The following is a 24,345-nucleotide window of genomic DNA, read 5'->3' on the forward strand; positions in this document are numbered from 1 at the left end:
AGGAGCTGAAGTGATTTAAGTATCAGCATCTGAAACGTTGATAGGTCGGCCATAAAGCGACACATCGACATATTGAAACACCCCTGGTCTGTTCAACCACATCTGATCAAACAGTTGCAGGTTTCCCCTCAAACATTTGGCTCGACGACGCCTGGAAGCTTAACTTGTCTTTGTTTACAATCTCATCAGCTCTGTCCAATCACAACACGGCCTCTTTGTCTCGACTCGTCCACGGTTGGTCGCCTGCCATCCTCTTCCTGCCGCCACTTCCTGGTTTTCCCTCAGGCAGCTTTAATCAGATCGTGTGTATATATATGTGTGTGTGTGTGTGTGTGTGTGAGTGTGAGAGAGAGAGAGAGAGAGAGAGAGAGAGGAATGAACACACACATCTGGAGGAAATACTCACAATACCAGGAGATTTGTTTTTTTAATAAAAACCCCACAGTCATTAATCTCAGGTATGAAGGTTAAACACACACACACACATTCTCTCCCTCTCTCTCTCTCTCTCTCTGTGTGTGTTTGTATCAGACTTTATCATTTTCAGTGGCGCTTTAAAGTTGTTTTCTCCTTCATTTCCCCCTATCTTTCCTCCTTTTCCTTCCTCACATCCTCTGGATATTGCTTATCTATTTTTATCCTGCTTTGGATCTCAGGAGAACTGTTTTCTTTATTGTAATCAAACACATTTTTTTCTGTAACTGAAGGCTGTTTGGGCCAAAACCAACAATGTAAAAGCTCCTGATCTCAACATCATTCAGTCAGACTGGATTACATGTAGAGACAGAAGACCAAAATTAAAGTAAAAACAAAACAATGCGAGATGCCAGCCTAAAGTCAAGTCCAAAAAAGCAGACTTAAACCAAGCAATTGTAGAATTCAGAAAACACTCAAAAAGCAGTTGCCTCAAAACAAAATAACGTCAGAAATCAGAATAAAACCACTCTGTAACCAGTTTAAAACAACTTCAGAATAAGATCAGGAGTCAGGCTAAAACAACTTCACAACGGGTAGCTCCACATGTTTTATTTGGCAATTCCTAAATATTCCTCAATTTTTTTAGGAGTGCACAGAGGCATTGGTGTCTTCTCCTGGATTCAAACAGGGGGATCTTTCGCTTGTTAGGTGAATGTGTAAACCACTACACTATGGAGCCACTTGTCAGAAACCAAACTAACCAACCAACCAAAACCAGTGCAAATCAAGTCAGAAAACAGAACAAAACCAGATTAAAAGAACTTCACAAAACATCAGAAGCCAGGCTAAACTGGTGCAAACCAAGCCCAGGAAACAGTTTAAACCACTTTTAAAAAAAAGTCCAAAACCATGTCAGAAACTAGTCTAAAACCAGTTCAAACCCAGTCTAAAACCAAGCCCAAAAATATAAGTCATAAAATAACTGTGGTTATTTTGTGACCACACAGCGATGTTGTCACAGTGCCACAAGCGGGTGATTCTGCAACTTAGCAATTTATGACCAAGTGATGTAATGTGTTTGCAGGGAATGCTTCTGTGTGTTATATATTTAGGTATCCTACAGTATGGATGGTTTTTCCTGTGAAACTCTGATTTACTGGCTCAGGATCCAGTGTGGGAACACCTCCTATCCTTCCTCCTTTCCTTCCTCACCACCATCCTGGGGTTTTATCCAGCTCAGAACAGGCTTTGGGGGTGACCGCAACTGCTCCGCATATACTTATGGCAAAGACTCTGTTACCTCTCTTCTTCCTACATCCCTCCAGTTCCTTCATCACCACCTTCTCATCCTTTCTTTGCTTCCTCTCCCACCTCCCTCTATCTTCCCTGCTCCCACGCTCCTCCCCTCCCTCCATCCTCCCCCCCTTTAATGATCTCTTTGGGATGGCGGCAGCAGCAGCCTGCAGGCCCGAAACCTGAGCAGTCAAACTCGGGGGATTTTGAGCTCAAATGAAAAATGTGGAAACCCTAAAGCACCTCTTATGAAAGCTGTCGACTCTGCTGACTAACGAAGAAGAATTCATCTGAATCTGCTCGGTTTTTATTAGAAAATTCAGTGGCATGTCCCTTTAAGAGTGGATACATCCTGCAAACACGAGGAATAACTGTTTGTTTTGGAAAATAAATGTAGTTGTTCATTGAAGGACAGAAACAAGGTGTGTGTGTGTGTGTGTGTGTGTGTGTGTCTGCGTGTGAGCAGGTGTGTCTTTACCTGTCAGACAGGTTTAATTAGCAGTGACACATGCAAACACACAGCTGTCCTCACCAAACTTACGAGTGAGGGTTTAAATTCAAAAGCAGGTTTACTACTCTGACACTTTTGAATAATGTAGCTCATCACAGCTGGAAAAACAAACGGAAACAGAAGCACGTGCAGGAATCCATCAGCAGATATCAATCCAAACTTTATACGTACAGGAGCTTTAACACAACTTTAAAGGTTTAAATTTAACACACAGCAGCAAATATCGGAAAAAATATTAAAAACAGCATTTAAACCAACAATTGAGTTAAAATACAGCCAATAAAACACTAGAAATATTTAGAAAATATTGCCTTTTCTTGACATAATTTGAATATATCATCTAACCTTGCAGCCCCTTATTTCCCAGCTACTTTAAAGGCTCATAAAGCCAGTTTTTAGAGACGTTAAAGGAGCTGTAAATAGTTCTCTTTTGCGGCTTAATTTCTGCCACATGTGGCTTCATTTGTCACTAGAAACAGGCTTTTAGTGGGTCTCCTGCAAATAAGGAGTATTTACTGCCAGTTATAGTTCCTGGATTAATTGTTTGGTCTCTGTAACAATGCTGGAAAACAGTGGAAAGTATTTTCCTGCTTGGTTTAAAACTACTTTTTAAAAGGTTTATTATCAAATAAGACAAATAAAAATCAGGAAATGCCACAGACCTGTGTATAAAAATGGAAGTAGCCACTGTGATGCAACCTATTGGTTTGCAAAGCCTCGATGTTAGTGTTTTGGTGGTCGTGATATTGTTGGGGGTTTTTTGAGCCAGAAGTGACCATTTTTTTGGATAAGCTGTCCACAGACTTCTTGGAAGGTCTGTTAGTGAAATTAACCACATCTTAATTAAATGGCCTGATTTATTAATTACTTAAAACCGTTTTGGTTTTAACCAGATTGTAATAACATGGTATCTGTCTGTGTTCACTCTTAATTTGTTACATTTAGCGAGGCTTATTTCTTTAATTTAGCTTTCTTTTCCCTTATTTTGCTCTATAGGAAGTTTTGTTTTGTAGTTTTGCTTTTTATTGAGCCGAAAATAAGCTTGATAAATCGATCACACCTGGTTATCTTGCTTCTCTTCACCCCTGCAAAGCTGGGGTGGTACATATTTAGGGTGGCTGAAGCTCAGGAGGTAGAGAAGGTCGTTTACTCATTAGGTTGGTGGTTCAACCCCTTATTACTGCTCCAGTCTGCATACCAAATATACCTTATGCAAGATACTAAACCCCAGGTTGTTCTCTGATGAGTGTGAATATGCATGAATGTCTGATAGAAAACATTTAAGCATAGGAAAAAAAAGTTATTATATGAATGAGGCATATTGTATAAAGCACTTTAAGTGCTCAGGTAGAGTAGAAAGGCGTTTAAAAAGAAGTTGTCCATTGTCATTTACCATTAATTGGGGGTTGATCTGGGAAACTGAAAAAAGTTAAGTAGATAAACTCAAATGCTACTTGACTGCTTCTCTTCACCTCTGCAGACCAAGGGTGTTACATTAATTGGGGGTTCAGCCGGGATCGTGATTGATCCCATAGAAAAACTGAACAAGGCAAGTAGCTGTAAACATAGACTTTATTTCACCCTGTCCAAGGAAATAAACTTACCTGTTATTGATCTTCTTGCTCTTATAGTGAAAGCCCAGTCGCTGCTAACCAGGTAGCCTGAGTCCTTCCTTTCATTCAGCTGCCTCTCTGGATACCTGATTTTAAAACAGTATTTCCCTGACACCAGAAAAATTGAACTCGGTTGAGCTAATAATTATCAGTGAGTCTTCTGGTTGTTTTCTTAATTAATCCATAAGTTGGTTAAAAACCCATTCTGAGTTTAGTTTTGTGGTTGTTTGGTTTTTATTTATGGCTAGATTTTCCCACAATCTTTCCCTAAAGTCATGTCAAACCAAAGCTAAAATACAAAAAAAGTGCTTCTGGGACACAACTGTGTATATAGAACAATCTGGGCAAGAAGAAAATACTGGAGCCGGTGCTGTGATTTATGATGTTTTTAGATTTATTGGGTTTAAACAGGGCAGGGCTACAACAGAGAGCTCATTTTAGGCTGTGTTTAGTCCAAACATTTAAATTTTTGGCTGCAGTTCTTTGTTGAATCTGATGGCTGAACTCCAGATGAAGTCAGAAAGACAAAGATGATGGTGCAGACAGCAGCAGGAGGAGGAGAAGAAAAATGGCATGAAGGGCGAACGCTGTGATAATCTGATGTTGTGTGTGACTGATGAGCCGGCGCTACTCTGATTTGTCACAGTCAGACGACGGTTTAACCCCCAACACACACACACATACACACTCCTATAGACATGTACACCCTGCCCTCAGGCTACAAACAGCGCTCCACCCATGATCCCCGCGGTGTGTGCATGTTAAGACAATGGTGTCATTAGTGTATTTGCAGCAAAGATTATCTATTCATGGCTGCTTCACCCATTTTCAGTGTGGCTTAGAAGGAGTTTCAGTTTACGAGTCTCATTCTAACGCAAAAATCAAGCAAACAAGCCTCACATAAACAGAAATATCAGTTTTCACACAGAATAACCTGATAAATATAGAAAAAAAACTTCTGGTTTTTAATCTTCACTCTAATCTGACATGAAGCTGGGGAAGAACTCCACAGAAGGAGGAAATATCGTGTGATGAAAGCGTGTCAGCGTCCTGTCGAGTAAACAAACCACACACGAGTTTTGTTTATGAGTGCTGGTGGGCTCGTGGGGGACGCCAAGTCAAACAAACAAGAGACCTAAGACTACAGCAGACGCAATGTTTCCACCTGAAGGAGCGTGGTATGGAGGGCCAACACAGCCAGAATCAAATATATGCCCAAAATGCCTGTCCCCCGCCCCCCTCACACACACACACACACACACACACACACACGCACGCACGCACGCACGCACGCGTGCGCAGTATTTTGCCAGTTTAGGCCCTCCGTACATTGGAGAGATTACCTGGGTACTGATGGCATGTTTGTCATTGTAAAGCTTTAGAGGCTTTTATTGTGTAAGTGGATTCTGAGCTGACCTCGGGGTGTTTCCCAGCTGACGTTAAAACTATAATTAACACCGCCGCCATCAAAGGCATCACGTGTGGTGTTTGACAGCTCGGGAATGTGACTCCATGAAAAATCTCCAGTGAAGATAGATTTACATGCCTGAAGTGTCAATAAAGAGGAGCATGATCAGCAGGTTAAACCTGGGTTCAGTCACAGCTATTCCTTATTAACAAGCTGGTTTTTCTCCATTTTGTGAAAAGGCAAATAAAAAAATTGGTCTGTCTTTTTTTTCTTCTTTTTTTTGTGAAGGGTTTGGTTTAATAAAGCTGGCGTCTTCACAGTCTGGAAGTGAAAATCAGTTTTCAGTCGTCTGTATCAGCCTCTTAGATCGGCTGCTTTTTCTTATACTTATGTAGCACTTAATTAAAAAAAAGAATGCAAAACAAATCCGTTTATCAACCAAATAATCAATTATTAAAACCAATTTTAACCATATTTGTTTTGTTTCACTCCACAGTCAGAACAAATAAGCAAACAAGCAGCAGCTGAACAAACAAACATGCCAGACTTCATCAGAGAAACGACTGAAATATTGAACTTGCTGACCTGTACGACCAGTTAAAAAAAACAGTCATATGGAGGACCCAAACTTTCAAAATAAACATTCAGTAGCAAAATAAAATGATAGACTCCTAATTAGAAAACATAAGCAAACGTAGGCATTTGCATATGCTTTCTAAATGAAAACATTTCATATAGTGTAATTTATCTATTTTTTGTCTAGGCATCTTTTTACTCTGTATTCAAAAAACCTAACTGCAGTCATTTTTTTCTAAAGCATAAAAAGACCTTTGAGTTTGTAACAGAAACAATAATAATGAGGCTGTCGTGTATTTGACTGTGAATACGTCAGGTCTTATCGACAGCATGAATCAGAGTAATCAGTGTACGCCGGTGTTTTGACGTTGGTTGTTTGGTGGCTTGACAACATGTTACATTCCCGTTTGTGAGATATCATCGTGCAGGAGCGTTTGTATTTTGTAGCTGAGGCATGATGAGGTGTGGCGAAGCGTGCAAGAACAGTACAGCAACGTCACATTTTTGCCATCAGAAGCTACTTTCTGGACGGCTTCCTCACACGCTCACATTCCCAGCATGCTTCAGGGTGCACGCCACTAGTTTGACATGAAGCTTGAGCTTCTTGTGATGTCACCATGATATTGGTTTGAGATTACTCAGTGAAACCAGGTTACGACATACTACAAAGCCAGCACCGAACTGGCTTTACTGGTCACTGTGTGCTGACAAAGCACACCTAAGTAAATGTGCAAAGCCTGATTTTGGTGGATTAGCTGTATTTACTGTGGCTAGCATAGCATGTGGACTAAGAAAGCAAATAAACCTCTATAAACACATCAGACAGCTGGGTTGCAAAGTGGCTTGCAGAGTTCAGAGAATGTTTGAGAATCTTACTTTTTAAACATTTTCTTCAGTGTCTGAGCTTCTCTGAATCATTCAGCTGAAATGAATTGAATAACACCTCCAGAGATTAAAGAATTAAATCCGTGTTGTTGTTCTAATAGTTTTGTAACCTGGAGGGCATGAGATTTAAAATGTTTTGAAACAGATTTTTATTTGTTTCAAATAATTTTTCAGGCATTTACTCATAAATATTTTTTACTTTTTTTGGGAGGGGAAACCACATTATACTTTAAAAATATTAGTATTTATCCAGTGAGTTTTTTCTTATAATAAACCACCAGAGAAATATGATTTAAAACCATTGATTATACTGCTGTGTAGTAACAGCAGCCAAAACCAAGAAAATAGGGTTGAACTTTTTGCAAAATATGTTTGGTGTGCTCCACCTTTAGTGGTTTGATTTCCTGTTAAAACCTAGTCCAGGCTGACTGACGTCTCATTTGCTTCTGAACCTGAACAAAGGTCTGGTGGGCGTGCTCAGTAGCCTGTGGGCGATGTGCCTCACACATGTTGGGTCTTGACCTTGATCGTCTCTGATGGAAACAAACTAATCTGCATGTGATGAAGAAACAGCTTATTTAAAGAGAATTTGAATGTTCAAGTGTCACAGCTGCAGCAATTTGGTGCCAGCATCGATCCGGGCCAAAAGCCGCCGGGTGTTGGTGGGTGTTTGGCATCAGTGTGCTGTAATTACCAGCAGTTACCAGCCAACTGAGGCCAGGTTTTGGCTGACCAGTTTGTGCGGGTAGCGAGTGGCGGACGGTCATTTAGAGGTCGAGTCCGAGTCTGGCTGCTGGCAGAGACGATGAAGTCTGATTTTATGACCAGCTGCTTCGCCGGCCGCCGTTTCCTGCTCTTTACAGTCCTGACATCATGCTGGACTGTTTGGTTTCACATTTATATGATAAACACAAAGTCAGGCAGCAGCCAGTTTAACAGAAATACAAATTAACAAATAACCAGCCAGCCAAGTCCTTCGTCTTAAAGACAGTGAATCATGGAAGCTCAGGCCTGCCAAAAGAAACAAAAGAAACCATAACAATGAGATAAAGTGGTCCATAATAGTTTAAGATCATAGTTTTACTTTTCATTTCATATTTCACTGTCAGCATTAGGAGCAAAAACATTTAATGTGACATAAAGGAAAAATTGAGTTAAGTAAAATAAAGTGAAAATTATAATGAGACACAATGAAAGATGAGATAATGTTTTACCTCATTCTTTAAGCTTATTTATACACTTTAATCTAAAGGCAGGACATTTATGAGAAAAAGTGAAAAGTAAAATAAAATAAAAAATTTCAGTACACACATCTTTTAGTTGGAAGTCAGTAGAGCCCTACAAAAAACAAAAACAAACAAAAAACGACAAAAAATGTAACATTTTTGTCATTAAAATTATTCAGTGTAATAGAGTTTTATTTATGTTGCACCAGATATTGGGATATCTGATTTGGTACCTGCATATTGCATCAATTATATATGGTTTTTGTGATTTGATAGGTTGTTAGGTAACGAGCCTACAGAATACAAATTATGATATTAAAACTCCAGATTTGTAAGTATCATCTGCAAATAAAGTGTCAGTTATAAAAAAAAAAATTACGAAGTTGGGTATAAATAAGGGAAAACAGCCATCCCAATAGCCAAATAAATTTGTATAATTTAAAATGGAAAAAAAGTGGATCATTAAGAAAAATGATTATTTCAAACATAAAAATGTTGAGTAATTTTTTTTTCTTTTTTTTTTAACCTTTTCTTTGTTATATGATTGGCACTGATGGGCTTCCATATTGTCTGACTTAGTATTTGTTTTGGGGGTTTTTTTGTTTTTGTTTTTTTTCACCTCTGATTCTTGATGAGGAAACAAGCTGCATCTCTGTAACAACAAAAACATCACAGGGACAGATCTGACACTGGGTGAGGTTTTCCTGCTCTGTGAGGCGTCATCATTGTGGCGGCGGCGGCACACGACAGGCCTGAAGTAGCGGCGGCGCGTGTTCAAACACAACACAAAGAGCTGCTGTGTGTGTTAGAGAGAAGTGTGTTGGCCGGTTGCCAGCTGCTGTTTATTGCCTCTTTGCTCTTTTATCCGTCCTCCTCGATGCTCCCTCATTTTCTTGCATTCTTCATCTGTTTGAAGCAGCCTCCCCCTCCCTAACCTCTGTGCCCTCCTCTTCATCAGTCACTGCATTTTTCCTGTTGTTACATCATCTGTCTCTTCATTTACTCTCTCTTCTCCTGTCTCCGTCTGTCCATCCATCCTCTATCCCTCCATCCCTCTGGCCTGCTTCCAGCTGTGCTGCAGCAGCTGTCTTGTTTTTCTAAATCATGTAAGCTGATTTAGTTTGAGATGAAAGCAAACAACACAGAGTGTAAAGTAGGAGTCTCAGAAGTCACCAAATCCATGGTTCGGTTTAGTCGTTGGATGTTTTGCATTGAAGGTTTAGTTTTAGAGCTTTTAGACCCTAAAACAAAAGAAATTTACTGAAAAGAAATTATGTTGTCTTAATTATGTAAAATTGATTGAATCAGTTGCATATTTTTGTTATTTAACCTCCTTATACAATAGCATAAATAAATACTCTGCTATACTGAAATTTCACTCTCCAAAACTGGAGCACAGGCTTCTTAAACAGTCTTTTAGTACAATTAGTCACACAGCAACATGTTTATTTCTGCTTTTATATAATTTGATATTTTCTAACACTGGAGTCTGTGGGGATTGACTCACTTTTAGAGTCAACCTCAAATGGACGTTGGAGGAACTGCAGGTATTGGCACCTTGACCTGGGATTGGAGCTTTGGTCTTACCTGTAATTTTACAGTGGTTTGAAGTTTTCAGCCTACTTCATATATGAGAGGTTTTAAAAATGATTGTTTTCACTGTTCTTTGAAACTTTATAGATATAGTTAAGCACTTTAGTTAAGCTGCAGCTAATAATTACTAATTAATCTGCTGGTTGAAGCTCGTTGGCCTGCATATTTCTGGCTCCAATCCCCAAATCTTTGACTGATGTTCTCCACAAACTAATAATAGGAAGAGATCAGGGTTAAAAGAAGGTCCTCAAAGAGTTTCTGGAACAAAACAAAGACAGTGCAACAAGTGTTGCTGTCAGCGCTGTGATTTATGATGAAGTAATATTTATTAGTATTACCTGCTTCTGGAAAACGGTAGAGTGCTCCAGCAGAGAGCTGGTTTTAGTCTTTGTAGAGGCCCAGGCTCTTTTTGTGTTGCTAGTTTATTGAGTCCAAACTTCTGAATGTTTAGTTGACTGAAGCCAACATCAATTCCAGATGGATTACCATCCGAGGCGCACCTCATTTATACCCCGACTGTCTCGCTTTGTTGTCCCTTCTGAGCAGATCTCTGCCTTTTTATAGACATTTGGAGCACGCTCAGTTTCAGTTTTGTTCCAGGTAACTCGTCCATGTCAGCCTCAGTCTGGACTCTCAATGTTTTGACAACAGGCTGATCTCAGTTTGTTCTCTTAGAGATCATTTAAGCACAAAATCTCCGTCTCTGTGGATAACGTTGAGCTGTAATCTTAGCACTTCTGTTGGTGTTAAAATCCAACACGAAACGTCTAAAAATTAAATAAAGCCCAGCAGCTTTTATTTGCCTCATTTTGTCCTTTTTTAAAAACTCTACATTTCCCTTTTAGTATTTTTCACTGTGCACGTCTGAAACCCTCAGTTTGGCCTCGGCTGCGACTCGGAGACCTTGTTGGAGCAGGTTTTCAGATCATAGAAACCTGTCTTTGTTATCTTGTTTTCTGCTGTTGTGTCTCTGTCGCTATGTTTCTGTCTTCCAGCTGCCTTCATCTAAACACACTGACGTGGTGTGGCCTTTGAAAAGCACAAATATGTCTCTCAGTTTGAGTGAATATTTAGGAACCGAGGCTGAGTTTAGCAGTTTGTTTGCTTTTTGCCTTCAGGTTTGCATTTTTCATTGATTAAAAGATTTCTGGATCAGGTTAAAATGCCTTTAAAGTCCGTAAAGTTAGAGTGGAGTCAGCATTAAGATTTCTTATTCATTAGGTTAAGGTTCGGGACCTGGTTTCAGCAACTGTTTATAACTTAGTTTAAACTACTGGTTACATAAGCTTTTTGCAGTTAAAAGGTAGCTCCTACATCACTGCCACATTCAGGATCAGTACCAGCACCAGTTTTATTTTGTACATTTGTGAGTTTATTCTTGTAAATGTACAACTAATTTTCAGAAATTTTCCTCAGAAAATCAAGAATTGGGAAAAATCTTTTAGTTTATAATCTTGTAAAGTGGTGAGACCTTTTTCTTTGCAGCTGAATTTGGGAGTTTATCCTTGTAAATATTTGAGCTTCATTCAAATAATGTTTGATTTTATTTCTACTTTATAGAAGTTTGAAATCATACAGTTGTAATAAACAGTTTCTGAAGGTTCATTTTTGTTAATTTATTGCTTTATTCTCATATTTTTTTCCTCGTAAATTTACAGGGAAAATGTTTGCCAGTCCAGACTATTCGAAAACCTAGATTAAAGATTTTAAACTAGCTCATTTTAGCCTGCGTGGAACCCAATCCTGCTCAAAATGTGATTTAATACTAGAACTACAAACAGCTTAAACTCTACATAGGAATTCAAACATCAGACTCACAGAGATTACTTTAAAACTAACTGGTAGGATGGACATAAACGAAAGTCTGCAGCATGTTTAGTTTGATGTTAAATACAATCTAGAGTAAGTAAGAAGGAAATAATCTGTTACTCAATCCAATCATTTCATCAGTCTGAATCCAGGGAAAGATCTTGGATCCAGTTTCATGGTTTCGTTTAGTTTCTTTCAGGTGAAAGCTGTTGGAGTCTGCAGATTTTATGTTTAAGGGACTGTAGCTTGTATTTATGATAGCTTAAAGATCTTTAGTTCTTTGTATTCAGGATCTAAAATCTTTGGTTCTGGTTTAGTTCTAGAGTTCCTGAGGTACAACCTCCTCTTAGAGATGATGTTTCTTGCTTTATTCCTTAAAACTCTGATACTTGGGGTTCTTTAAATAGACTTCAGATGTTTGAATTATTGAAGAGACGTGGCTTCTTGAGAGTTTTGTGTTGAAAGTGTATTACCAGAAAGCTAAACGACCTTGGCTTCTTCATGTTGAAGGTCGGAACTGAAGGTAAATGTTGAAGTTAAACAATTCCTCTTTATAAAGAGAAACAAAGATGTGTCGTCTCATACGTGTTCCCCATCGTTCTGAGGGAGAACGGAGCATAAAAATAGAAACAAACGAGTGAAATGAAAGAGAATTAATGAAGGAGATTATTCTGGAGAGCGCCAGGAGTCCTGACGCCTCACTTTGAAGGCCTCCTTCCTTTCTTTCTCTGCACAGAGGGATGGAGTGATGGAGGAGAGTTTTAGTCCCATGACGCTCGCTCTCATTTCCAAGTTTTTCCTCCCTGAGCGATGACGAAGCAGAGGAGCTCTCCATTTCCTTTTCCCATGGTCTTCGTCCATCTGTTTCACTCCATCTGTTGTCTTTTCCCCTTCGTATCTCACCTGTTGTCCTCTTCTTTTCTCCTCCGTCTGTTTCTTTGTTTCAGGTGGAAGAATAACATGTTTTTCTACTCATCCTTCAAATGTGATTGGGTTAAAACATGCAGTACATTTAGCATTTAATCATTTCCCCCTTTGTCATCTGGTCCACCCTTTCTTTCTCTTCCTTTGTCATATTTTATCCCATTAACAAAAAAGAGCCTTGACACTTTAAAATAAAGCAAAGTCTGCTTGTGTCGCATTTTCACAGTAAACCACATAAACCCAGTATCTTAACAAGGTCAAAACACATGCTTTTACAACTTAACCATTATTACATCATATTATTACCATCATTATATTCCATTACATGTTAAATAAGGCTTTCTTTTTTAAAGCGAGGTCTTGAAATGAGTGAGGTCTTTCATACTCCATAATCTGGAGTAATTTGTAATCAGTAATCAGAATAAGTGATAACACACCTTCCGGGCTCCTAGTTACTCTTCGGGACTATAAAAACTAAACTATGAATACATTGTACTTACTTACCAGATAAATCCACGAACCCATCTCATAATTTTGACAATTTAATCTCAGATTTTTGACTTTCTACCTTTATCTGATCATTTTAGCTTTCTAATCTCAGAAAGTTTGAGAGTCTTGGAAATCAAGAATGTCGACTTGCTACATCAGAAAAAGAACAAAATAAAGTGTCCTGTGGTGGTATAAACCTTTCACTCTGCCTTTAAGTGGGTAAACAATAAATCACTTAGTGGATGTTTGCTTTTATTGAGTGTGAAGCTGTAGTGGAGGAAAGGAGGCGTGTTGGGTTTCTAATTCATGACCTAATTTTGGAGATTCCGCCTTCATGTAGTCGGGCCGTGATGGAGTTGTATCATCCACCCACAGCAAGGCCCTCTGTCTCCCTCTTCCTCTCGGCCTCGTAAATACGACACGTTGACGGATTGATTGAGTTCAGGTGTTCCTCCCACACGCTCCCAGATGCTTTCGCTTCATCTCATCTGGACTTTCCCTCTTTTTGCAGCGCAGATTCATTCAGTCGGCATTTGTGTTTCTGTTTCTGTGACGACCCCTCGGCAGCCTGGAAGCAGACTAAAAATACCAGATCGTAGCTAAGGGCGATCATCATAAAACACGGCAAAGCATCATCGTGATGCAGATGTTAGTCAGTGGTCTTCTCAGGCGTAAATAAAAGTCCCAAATCAGCTCCAAAGGTGGATCAGTGCAGCCTGAAGCCGTAAATGTTGAAGTTACGGTTGAAAATCGCATTAGGACAGTTTAATAATTTAATAACAGTTTAAAAATTCTGTGTTTTATTAAGAGGATGAAAACCTGTCGTAATTCGTCCTTTAAACCCGGCCTCACCTCCCAGTTCAATCACCAGCTGATGCTTCATCAGCTGCTAACCATCTCCTCGCTTTGCTGGTGCATCATACTGGGAACCAGCAGAGGGGAACTGGAGGGCTGTGATGGAAAACAGGAAGCAGCTGGGTCAACATCCTGCCTGGCAGGGAGGGAGGGGTCGGCCCCGACACAGGCCGCCGTTTGTTGGGTGGGTGAACAATGTCCCCCTCTGTGTGCCCGCCGACCAATCGAGATGCTCCTCTCTGGATGGTTTCCAGACAGATGAGATGTTGGCAGCAGCAGTTTGGGCTCATTAAAGGGAGGAAAGAGGAGACGTCAGGATGCTGTGTGGTGGAAAGTCAGTGGGTTTTAAGCTAAAATGAGGAGATTAAAATTCGGAATTGAGACAAAAATGTAAAAAAGAAACTACATTAAAACATCAGAAACCAGCTGAATCAAAAGAAAATACATTTATTGAGATATTTATTAGATTTTTGTCAGTCTTTTTCCTCCATAGGGAGCATCGCACACTCTGCACGACCTAAAAATGATCCTCCAGGTAGTGAAAACTGTCTGTGTGAGTCTCAGGTATCAATGCGTTAAAAAACCAGTGTTTCATGGGGCTTTTAGCACTTCCTGTCTGTACTGTGCAGTCTGAGGGTCTGCAGGCTGACACAGATTGCTGCAGATGAATTAGTAAAGAGGGGCTGGAGGATAAGTGGCTCTGGCCCACTGGCCTACTTAACGCCAAGCCCGAGGTGTCTCAGAGTCCGGCAGTGTTAACGGAGCCTGCGGTGGGATGACTGCTACAGAAAACATCTGGACGCCTCATGTTTTCTTTTTTATGAAAGGCGTTCATCACAATTACTGAAATACAGCTTCTTTAATGATAAACTCAGAGTCAGAGGTTAAAGGTCGCACATCTCTATGCAGACTGAAGAGATTTAAAGTCCCCGTATGTGACCACAGACATGTTAATGTCAAAGTACTGAAATTAAGTTGCATAGATAGAAATATTTTTAGATTAAAATGCCAATTATGACTTAGTTTCAATATAGATGAAAATATAGATGAAATTAAAATGTCCCAATTTGTGATTTCAATATATGAAGATGACATAATTATGAAATAAAATCAAAATGTTGAGATTGTTCTGATCAAATGTCAGGATTGAAACGCTCATGAGTTTAAATGTGACTTTAAATATTTAGATTTTATTTGTTGTATTTTATTCAGTAAAGTTTGTTTGAGGCTTTGAAACGTTTTCTATTTACTTGATAACAGAACTTACGGAGCTACAGCCCCATATTTAATACTTTAAAGGTGTGTTAGAATACCTTTACTGTACGGTTTTTAGCTGACTGTAGAAAACACACAAACCCAGCTCTCTGTAAGAGGCCACATTCTTTCAGTGGGAGGGCCCAGATTTGGTCCACGGGCCTGTGTTTTCTCACTGCTGGTGTTTTGTCCTGTTTAATGTGTGTGTGTGTGTGTGTGTGTGTGTGTGTGTGTGTGTGTGTGTGTGTGTGTGTGTTTTTGTTAGAGAGCCGTCTGTGCAGTGTGAGTGGAAACGACCTCCCTGATAATACCAACATTATCACACTCCAATAACACACACTCCAATGGTTTGACATTGTTTGGCCTCCGCCCTCCTCATTTCCCATGACCTCTGACCCTCGCCACCTCACATGGTTGCAGGAGTTAATTTGTGGGGAACCTTTAGAATAATTTAGAATACAAATATTTTCTCATCTACTGATTTTGTCTTTATTTCCTGATTCTAACATTTGATTGATTGATTCTGAGATTAAAGTGCTTAAAGAACATATAGATTAATGTAAGCTGATCTCCCTCTTCATGGACTTTTTGTCTTATCAGTTTTTATATAGTGTTATTTTTTGGTTGCTTTTAACTTCTGTATTTTCTCAGCTGTGGTTATAATTCATGGTTCTTCTGTACCATGACGGTATTTCTGATCGTGTTCAGTCTGCTGCGACTTTCGGCCTGGTGTTGGTCGTCTGTCAGCTTTAACAAGCCTCTTCCTCCTGTTTGTCACCCTTGACACCACTGAGGAGGAGCTGATTGGCTGCCTCGTTACTCCATCAGGCATTTTTAATTCCATTTTTCCCCTGAAGGCATCACATGTTCCTCACAGTTTAATAATATGTGTTTTTTCTCTCTTTGTGTCTTTCAGATGCGTTTGTAAACAGTCAGGAGTGGACGCTGAGTCGGACGGTGCCCGAGCTCAAAGTGGTGAGTTCAGAGCGTTAAAGGGGAGGGGTCACCTGTCCAAGAGTTGAGCTTCAGCGGGATGACGCACCGCCAAGGACATCATTTCCTGCCAAAACTTAACAAAAATCCCAACAAACAAAAAATAACTAATTAGATAAACAAATACACAAGAATTTCAGAAACATTATGTTTAAGAAATTTATTTTTTAAATGTTGAGATTGAGTTGCTGCCCTGAACAGCAGCCAATGTAAAAGTGCTCTAAGTATTTTATTTTGAAGGTTTAGTTACTTCTAAAAACCCGACCTGGACTTCTGTCTCATGATTCCTGACCTGCAGGCTCTTTAGGACACTACAAGAAGTGAATACGTGAAGATAACCGAACAGATGGACAATTCTGATCATTTTAACTTTGAAGATTAAATAAAGTAAAATAAAATAAATGAGGGATGTTAAAATTGTGAGATTAAAATTTCAGAAGTTAAATGTTTTGAGATAAAAGTTTAAAAACATGTTGAAAATGTAATTCAAAAGTAAAAATGATTAGCTGAGATTAACTATGAGGTCATGTCAAAATTATGAAAGTAAAATGTCAAAGTTGTGAGATTAGAACATCAAAATTCAAACAATACATCACAACCATGAGAAGCAAACTTTAAAAGCAAAATGTCAAAATAAAGTCAAATATTTACGTTAAGTATAAAAACTATAAGACCAAAATATTTAACTCAGAGATAAAAGTAAAATATTACATTTTAAAAAGTAAAATGTCAAAATTATGACATAACTTAGAGACTAAAATAAAAAAAAGCTTTAATAGCACAGTATTAAAATTAAAAGATAAAAGTTAAATATTTACATAATATATAAATATTTTAAGAGTCAAATGTCAATATTATCATATAACTAAAATTTAAGTTGAGATTATTATGGGCCTAACAAATAAAAAATTGAGAGTAACTGTGATTCATGTTTCATTTCTGCTGAAACATTTGTTTGTCCACTCACAGAAACAGTAACAGCTCCATGTGCTTGAATTATATCATCTTCACCAGCAACACTAGAAAACTTTTAAAACCAGTATGAGTTCCTGTTGATGGAGTGATTACAGTCTGCTGAATGTTTTAGGAGATGCTAACTTCCCTTTTGTCTCCCCCTCAGGGCATTGTGGGTAATCTGGCCAGTGGTAAGTCAGCGTTGGTCCACAGATACCTGACGGGAACCTACGTCCAGGAGGAGTCACCAGAGGGTAAGAACATCATAGCATGTCTGTCTTTGTTTGGCTGGACCAGCTATTTCTTCTTCTTCTTTTATTAAAATGGCAGAGCAGTCGTCCGCCTTCTCAGACCGAATCACTCTAAAACACAGAGGAGAAAATAATGAGCAGATTAAACGTCATTTAACGACCTCCTTACAGCACAGGCCTAACCAGCAGAGCGAAAAAAGCTCCTCAGTCAAACTCAGAAGCTTCTCCAAGTCGCATTAAAAAGAGATTTCACTCCAGTTTTGGGAGAAAGCTGAAGTGTTTTTTTGGGTTCAAATAAACATTTGCAGAGTTTGAGATGGAGCTGAATCATCGCAGGAGGCTTTAAATGATCAGATCTGCTGGTTTAATGCCGATCTGTCAGCCTGTTAGAGGGAAAATATATCAATACAAGCAATGAGTGACTGAAAATGAATACTAAGTGAGATGAAAACAGCAGAAAGTGACATTAAAAAGTCAAACTTTTATTAGATATTTGTTCTACTTACTGAAAAACCAACAAGTTTGACCTCTTCGGGGCTCAAGCGTGGATTTAAAAAGTGAAGAAGTGATTCAAGCATAACGTCGCGCTCAGCTGCTTAATATCTGAGAAACAGTGAAGACCTGAAAGGTTAAACTTCTCTGCTGGCTGACCCAGAATCACTTATGAAACTTTAAAGATGACTTTCTGTCTCAGGGAAAAGATGAAGCCCTACTTTCCTCCAGTGTCTCAGCTCGCACGCCCTGCAGGGACGGCCATATTCCTCATGTAATATTAAAGCTGCCCTCACACACACTGTTACTGTACAGGACGGCAGCGTCCTCAGGCACAGACCCACTTTACTAAACCCGCTTTAATATTTCAGCACATGAGCTGTTTCCTCTCAGGGATCCTGCACGCACAGCCGAGGCACTTTCTGCTCGCTTTCCTTTATCAATCACACCGACAGACGCTGCAGCGCTTTTACTTTTCATTCATTCATCCTTTTACTGTCCAGAGAGGTGGTGCACCGAACTCACAGCTCAAACCACTGGTGAGGAGCTTTAAGCTCGAGTTTAGTTTAGTTGTTTAATTGAAGCAAAAACGCTTCTTTATTCCCTCAGAAAAAAACAAAAAAACTGCATCTTTCTGATAACTAACAGGGGGCGACACCTCTGCCTGTATAAAGAAATCAATGGCATAGTATGGAGGACCAAACTTGCCAAAATGAGCAAACCAATAACACAAATTATGCCATTAAAATGCACCTATAATGATATTAAAAATTGTGTCTTTCACATGAGACATAAATGTTTTTTTTCTTATGTATTATTTTTTCTGTTTTCTGTTTTTATTTATTTATCTGTCTCTATTTATACAGAAGTACGTCATTACGTTTAGAACTTTTAAATTCAATTTGCAGCTGTATTTATTTACTCATGTTTATATTTATTTTGCAAGTTATTTATTTTTATCATCAGTGTTTTTTATTTCTTTTTTAATTTTGGCAGTTTTGGTCCTTCGTGCATAACTAAAAATATATATTTATGAAGCCTGACACCAAGTTTTAAAAAGTTTTTAAAAGAGCTAAAAGAAGCTAAAAGGATGAAAATCCAACAGTCAAATCAAAATCAAAAGTTTATAAAAGCTTCAAATCAAGTCTGAAAACAGTCTAAAACTAGTAAATATATAAATAAAAAGTCCAAAATAAACTCTATGGACCTGGTTTGGGTTATTTAAAGTCCCCAAACAAACACAAAAGAATTTAAAACAAGATCATTTATTATTTCATTTCTTCTTTGTTACTTTTACCTACCATGATTGCCTGAACGTTTTATTGTTGTAAATGTTGTTTGTTTTTTATCTTTTCACTGTACATTTTAGTCCAAAACCATTTTCCAAAATTAACAAAAAATGCCAAAAATCAGTTCAAAACCACAATCGAAACACAAGTCTACAATTAGGCCCAAATTCGTTGACATCAATTTGAAAATTAGTCTAAAAACGTCTAAAATGATGACCAAACTCCAAAATCTACTCAAAGCTGCCCAAAAAGCGTCTAAAACTAAGTCTGAAATCAGTTCTTACATGGTCCAATTTAATGAACCCAAAATAAGTCCTGAACACCCCAAAACAAAGTCTAAAAGCAGTCAAAAATCAGTCTAATATATTCCAATATATATTTTCAAAATTCGTGACTATTCTAGGATCTCAGTAATGTTAGCATATTTTTAAAGAAAGTTTTATTTTCTTCACTATTTCCTTGTTCTTGTTTTAGTTGCATTAGTGCTCAATACCCTCATTTTCACTGTCCTTTCACATTAAAAGCTTTAGGTTGGCTGACCAGATGAAACTCCGTTACTTTAAAACCTCTGCAGAAAGTTTTGAATTTTTCAGTCTAATTAAAAATACTGTGAGCTGCTGAGCAACGCACATAGCTGCAGCCAGAAGTCTTCACACTGAAGAGAGTCAAAGAAGTACTTTGACTACTTTTGAGGGTCCGCTGTGGAGCTGCAGCTAATTACCCCCTGCCGACCTCTTTGTGTATTTAAAGCCTTGAAAACCATCAAACATGGTTTATTTGGGAAGAAACCTTTGCTGCTTTTGTTATGTTGTTATGTGGGGACCCACCCCGAAATCAGCCCGCAGACCAATTTTAGCTGCCGGTCCCTCTGTGGAGAGACTTCGAAGTGTGGGAGGCAGGAAGAGGAGGAGGTTTATTTTTTTAATTTAATACGCCTGCAGAGAGGTTGATCGAAGGTCAGCTGATAAGAGGGGACCCCAGGGATTACATTAAAGCAAAAGAAAAAGAAAAAAACTACAAGCAGAGCAAAAACAGCTGGGAGAGAGTTGGTGGCGATGGGGAATCCCAGAGCAGATAACTTCACGCTAAAACATGAGAAAGTCTTCCACGGTGGTGACGTTCTCCTCAGTGTCATGCTGCTAAATGCCCGGCGGCCTCCAGCCTTAATTACACCGCAGCGCTGCCAAAAGCAACACGACACGGCTTTTCGAGCAGGTCCACATACCACATTCAAACAACGGCTCCCCCTTATCTTTGATCGAATTACTTGGCACCACTGCCCGTCGAGGAAGCGGCTATTCAGCTCCAATTAAATTTAAAAAAAAGGAGATAAAAAGCTTTTCTGAAATAGTTGCATAACCACAGAGAAATAAAAGCAGCCCAAGGGGGAAAGCTGTTTTGAAATTCCTCGGATCTAAAAATATGCCGGCTGCCTGGATTCCCATGGCGATTGATTGGGAGCGGAGTTGGTGGCTTGCGAGCGGCGAGGCGACCGCAGGGCCACGAAGCCACCGACCAGAACTATTCTGAGGCTGCAGGCTGGAGCCTCGCTGCTGCAGAGGGAAAAAAAGCTTCATCGCTGACTCAAAAACATGCAGGTTGCCCAGATTTACCTCTGTGGTGCGTTTAAGGACTGTCAGAAATCCCTGGGTTTATTTCTATTTCTAAAGACTCTGACACTTTTCAAAGAGTGAAATCCTGCAGAAGCAGCACTGATAGTTTGAGAAAGAGTCCGACTGAGACTGTTTGTACAGCAGCACATGGGATCCATTACAACAGGGAGAGAGAGGGGAGCTATGGTTGGGAAATCACCCACAGCCACCAAACTAATGCTGCTGACTGTGGTTTGAGGAGCTGCCACTCTCACAAGCAGCCAAACATCATTCACAGATTCTATTGTTCTCGTGGCTTTAACGGAAAAAGAAACACTGGGAGGCATCAACAAAGTCTCCAGTCCAATCTTTCCAGAACAGTCATTAAGTTTTATTTTATTACTCTATTATTATTTTTGTCAGGTTTACACAGACGTGTGGAGAGGCAGCTTTGGTTCAGTCTGCTGTTTGTCAGAGAAGAAGGTGACACCCTAAAAGTTTAGTTTGTTATTATTTATTCTTCAGTGATCGTACCAGAAGGAGCAGGAGTACAGGTCTGAACATCCAGTCATGAAAAACAATCTGCAGGTACAAGAAGTCAGCAGAGTCTCAGCATCAAGGAGTCATAGAAGATACAAGTGTATTTAAAAACCTCAGATTTAATCCTGCCCATAAAAACTTTTCTCTTGCCACAAAGGGTCACCACAGTGGGTCGCTCTGCATCTTTAATTTGGCAGATTGTTATGCTGGGCAACTTTCCTGGCACAATCTCAAACGGGATTAGTGTCTCCGGCTGGAATCTAACCAGTGACCTCCAAAAACCAGATCACTAAATCAAAATCCCAAACTGAAAAATGTCCAAAATTTACAACAAAACCAAGTCAAAGTCAATTTAAAACAGTCCAAAATGATTCAGATCAAGTTCTTAAAGAGTCCAAAATCAAAGTCTTGAATCAACTCCCGTAGTAACTGAAACAGCCCAAATCTAAATCTCCAGCAAGTCTAAAACGATTCAAAACCAGATGACTGTAAGTCACAAATCAAGTTCAAATGCTGCAAAGCCACCTCCCAGAAAATTTCAAATCCAAGTCCAAAACATTCGACAAGATGTCCAAAATATATTCCCAAATTAATTCCAAAACCAAGTCCAAGTTTTAAAGGGCCTCAAACTAATTTTAAAATAATTTGAACCCACAGTCCAAAATCAAAGTCTTAAATCAAGTCCCAAATAACTCAAACAGCACAAAACTAAGTCTCCAGTAAGTCCAAAACCGTTCAAACACAGACCCAAATCAGAGGACTAAAGTCCAAAATCTTGCAAACCATGTCCCTGAATAGTCCATAATCAAATTATAGAATGAAGGCGGTTTTTAAATGAGTCTAAAAGCAGCTTAAAGTCAAGCCAGAAAAAGCTTTTTTTTAAAAAAAACATAAATAAATAAAAATCTACTCCCCAAAACACCAAAACCACAACTCAGAAAGTCAAACTGTCTAAATACAGTCAAGTTCTAAGTTCAAACAACTGAAAACTAAGTACCCTGTAAATCTGAAACAGTCCAAATGCAATTCAAAACATTTAGGAAAAAACATAAAGAAAAAACTCTGAAATGGTCCCAAAACATAGTTCATAATGAAAACAGTCTAAAGTTGATTTCCTGCTGTCATTAAGTATCTTTAGTGTAATGCTGGGGCGGGGCAGCATGTTAAAGCTTTGTGCTCAGCTGGCTCTTCCAGATCATTACTCATACAGAGAAAACACATTCAGCATGTTACAGAATGGCAAAGAAATCCAAACGTCTTCGTTACGAGATGTTCAGCTCCAAGTTTGCTGAAAGTGATTAATGTGACCTCAGCAATGATTAATGACTCAGCGTCTTTGTATAAATCTGCTGTAATGAGGTGGTGACCCTGACATAAATGAACCCAAATTCATGAAGGAAAGCGGTCCATCCTTCCTCTCACCTCTGTCCTCTATCCTCCTCTTCCTCTCTGAGCTTTTCTCGTGTTTACGTGTTTGTTTATTCACTGCTTTGACCTCCACCTGACTGCAAATGAAACTGTGTACAGTTCTTTACTGCTCTTTCTGCTTCTTCTTCTCTCTCGTGTCCTCTCTTTGAACCTCTCTCAAACATCTTCCTCGCTGTCTCCTGGTTGGACTGTGCATGCATTAACTGTGGCTGCATCTTTGATGTTGTTTTGCTTTTTGTTTCCTCTCTTTCTTCCTTCGGGGCTGCTCTTGTACAATAGCTGACGTGGATGCAGGTAACTATCCTTCCTCTCTCCTTCACCTGTCCATCCCTCTATCCTTCGATCCATCGCCTCATTGGTTCAGACAGCAGCACGTTGAGATCGGCTCGGGTTCAGCACCGCGTCTCATCTCTGTGTCATCAAACAACCGCCAAACATCACGCTGCACGTCTCCAGGGATTTAACTGCTTCATCTTTTTCACTGCTTCATCTTTCATTTTTGTTTTTTGTTTTTTTACATGTTTGTACAAATAATTTCATCAAGTCAGATTTCAAACGTCTGGATTATTTAACGCTTCCAGCTGCTGAACCTGAAGCTGAACTCGATTGGCTGCTGCGACTGAATATGTAGCTCCGCCCCCTCATTATCTAATCATATTATTTCTCGTCTCCATCCTCATCATGTTCACCTGCTTCACTGATTTTCTTCCATCTTGATCAAAAAAAATGAACGATCTTAGATTAATTTCAGATCACTAGTGAACCATTTTTCATGTTTAGTAATAAATCAGTGTTCACTTTCCTTTTTCTGCCTGTTTAAACTCCAAAGGATTAACTTATGACTTTTTATTTGTCTTTAAAGAATCAATAAGTGATTCTATTAACCGATTAAAGAGAAAATCGTAACACTAGAGACTTTTCTTTAAGCGCATGTGTGGATCAGTCAGCTATGTTTATGATCCTGTTTCGTACGTTTGTTCCTATAATGGTGCAGAAGTAAAATGACTAGATGGCTGTATCGATCAGTGAAGACATTAGTTACATGTTAAAGGTATTAATCAGTTTATTAAGCTGGGCTCATCGCAGAATGACCACACTGTAAATAAAAGATGGACATCCAATGTCATAAGTTGTGTTGATGCACTCCTCAGAAGCTTCGAGGGCTTTTATTGTGAAAGGCAGTGGCTGCAGGAAGCCCCTCTCACAAAAATCAGCTCCTCTTGACAAATATTTAACGTCAGGGTAAAGAAAGGGCAAGTGATGGAAACATGTCCACTTCCTGTGCTCGCCGCTCTCTTAACATCTAGTGTGTCATTACTGCAGCTGCGCTGGCTCGGCCACGCCATCCCAAGATCAGCTGATCCAGCTGAGAGAGAGAGAGAGCCCGAAATAACACCGGCGACTTCCTGTAAATGCTGAGGAAGAGACGCTCGTTCCCACAGTGACTTGCCACACTGCTGTTTATATATGTGTCAGAGTGGAGCTTCTTAAAGCAGCAGTAAGCCTGGAGATGAACGGTCAGAGCACAACAAAATGCACGAGTTCAGGGTAGAAAGAGACAGAAACTGTTGGATCATCAGTGCTCCTGATGAGATGTTCCAGCTCCTCAGTCATCTGCAGGCACCTGTCACAGCAGAACATCAGGTGGGAGCAGGAAGCTCCTCCTTCTGCCCTCCCTGGACTTCTGACACTGTTTGAAGCTGGTTTTTAGAGCAGTGTAAGGCACTGAGAGGCCTCCGTATCACTTAAATGTGGTCACAGTCACAGACTGTACATAAAAGATGGCTTACCTGTTTTGTTTTTTTTAACCCTTAGTATTTTTCGCTCTCAGCTGCTGGTCATCTCCCTCATTCCTCCATCTGTATTAGTTTACTTTCCTGTCCAATCACCTCCCTCATGTGTAGCGTTCATCATCTCACACTCGATCAGCCCGATCGATCGCCGATTGGCTCC

The 24,345-nt window shown here is 39.4% G+C and overlaps 1 protein-coding gene across 3 annotated transcripts in view; it reads left to right on the forward strand.

The window, feature by feature from the left end:
• Window positions 1–24,345, forward strand: part of agap1 (ArfGAP with GTPase domain, ankyrin repeat and PH domain 1) — a 170,219-nt gene that overhangs the window by 61,877 nt on the left and 83,997 nt on the right. For all 3 annotated transcript variants that reach the window (XM_031740092.2, XM_039606865.1, XM_039606866.1), the window contains 2 exons: window positions 15,770–15,828; window positions 16,967–17,054. In XM_031740092.2, coding sequence (XP_031595952.1) covers window positions 15,770–15,828; window positions 16,967–17,054 — 147 coding nt within the window. The remainder of the gene's footprint in view (window positions 1–15,769; window positions 15,829–16,966; window positions 17,055–24,345) is intronic.

The sequence above is a fragment of the Oreochromis aureus genome, linkage group 23 (genome assembly GCF_013358895.1).
Source record: "Oreochromis aureus strain Israel breed Guangdong linkage group 23, ZZ_aureus, whole genome shotgun sequence".
Lineage (NCBI taxonomy): Eukaryota > Metazoa > Chordata > Actinopteri > Cichliformes > Cichlidae > Oreochromis > Oreochromis aureus.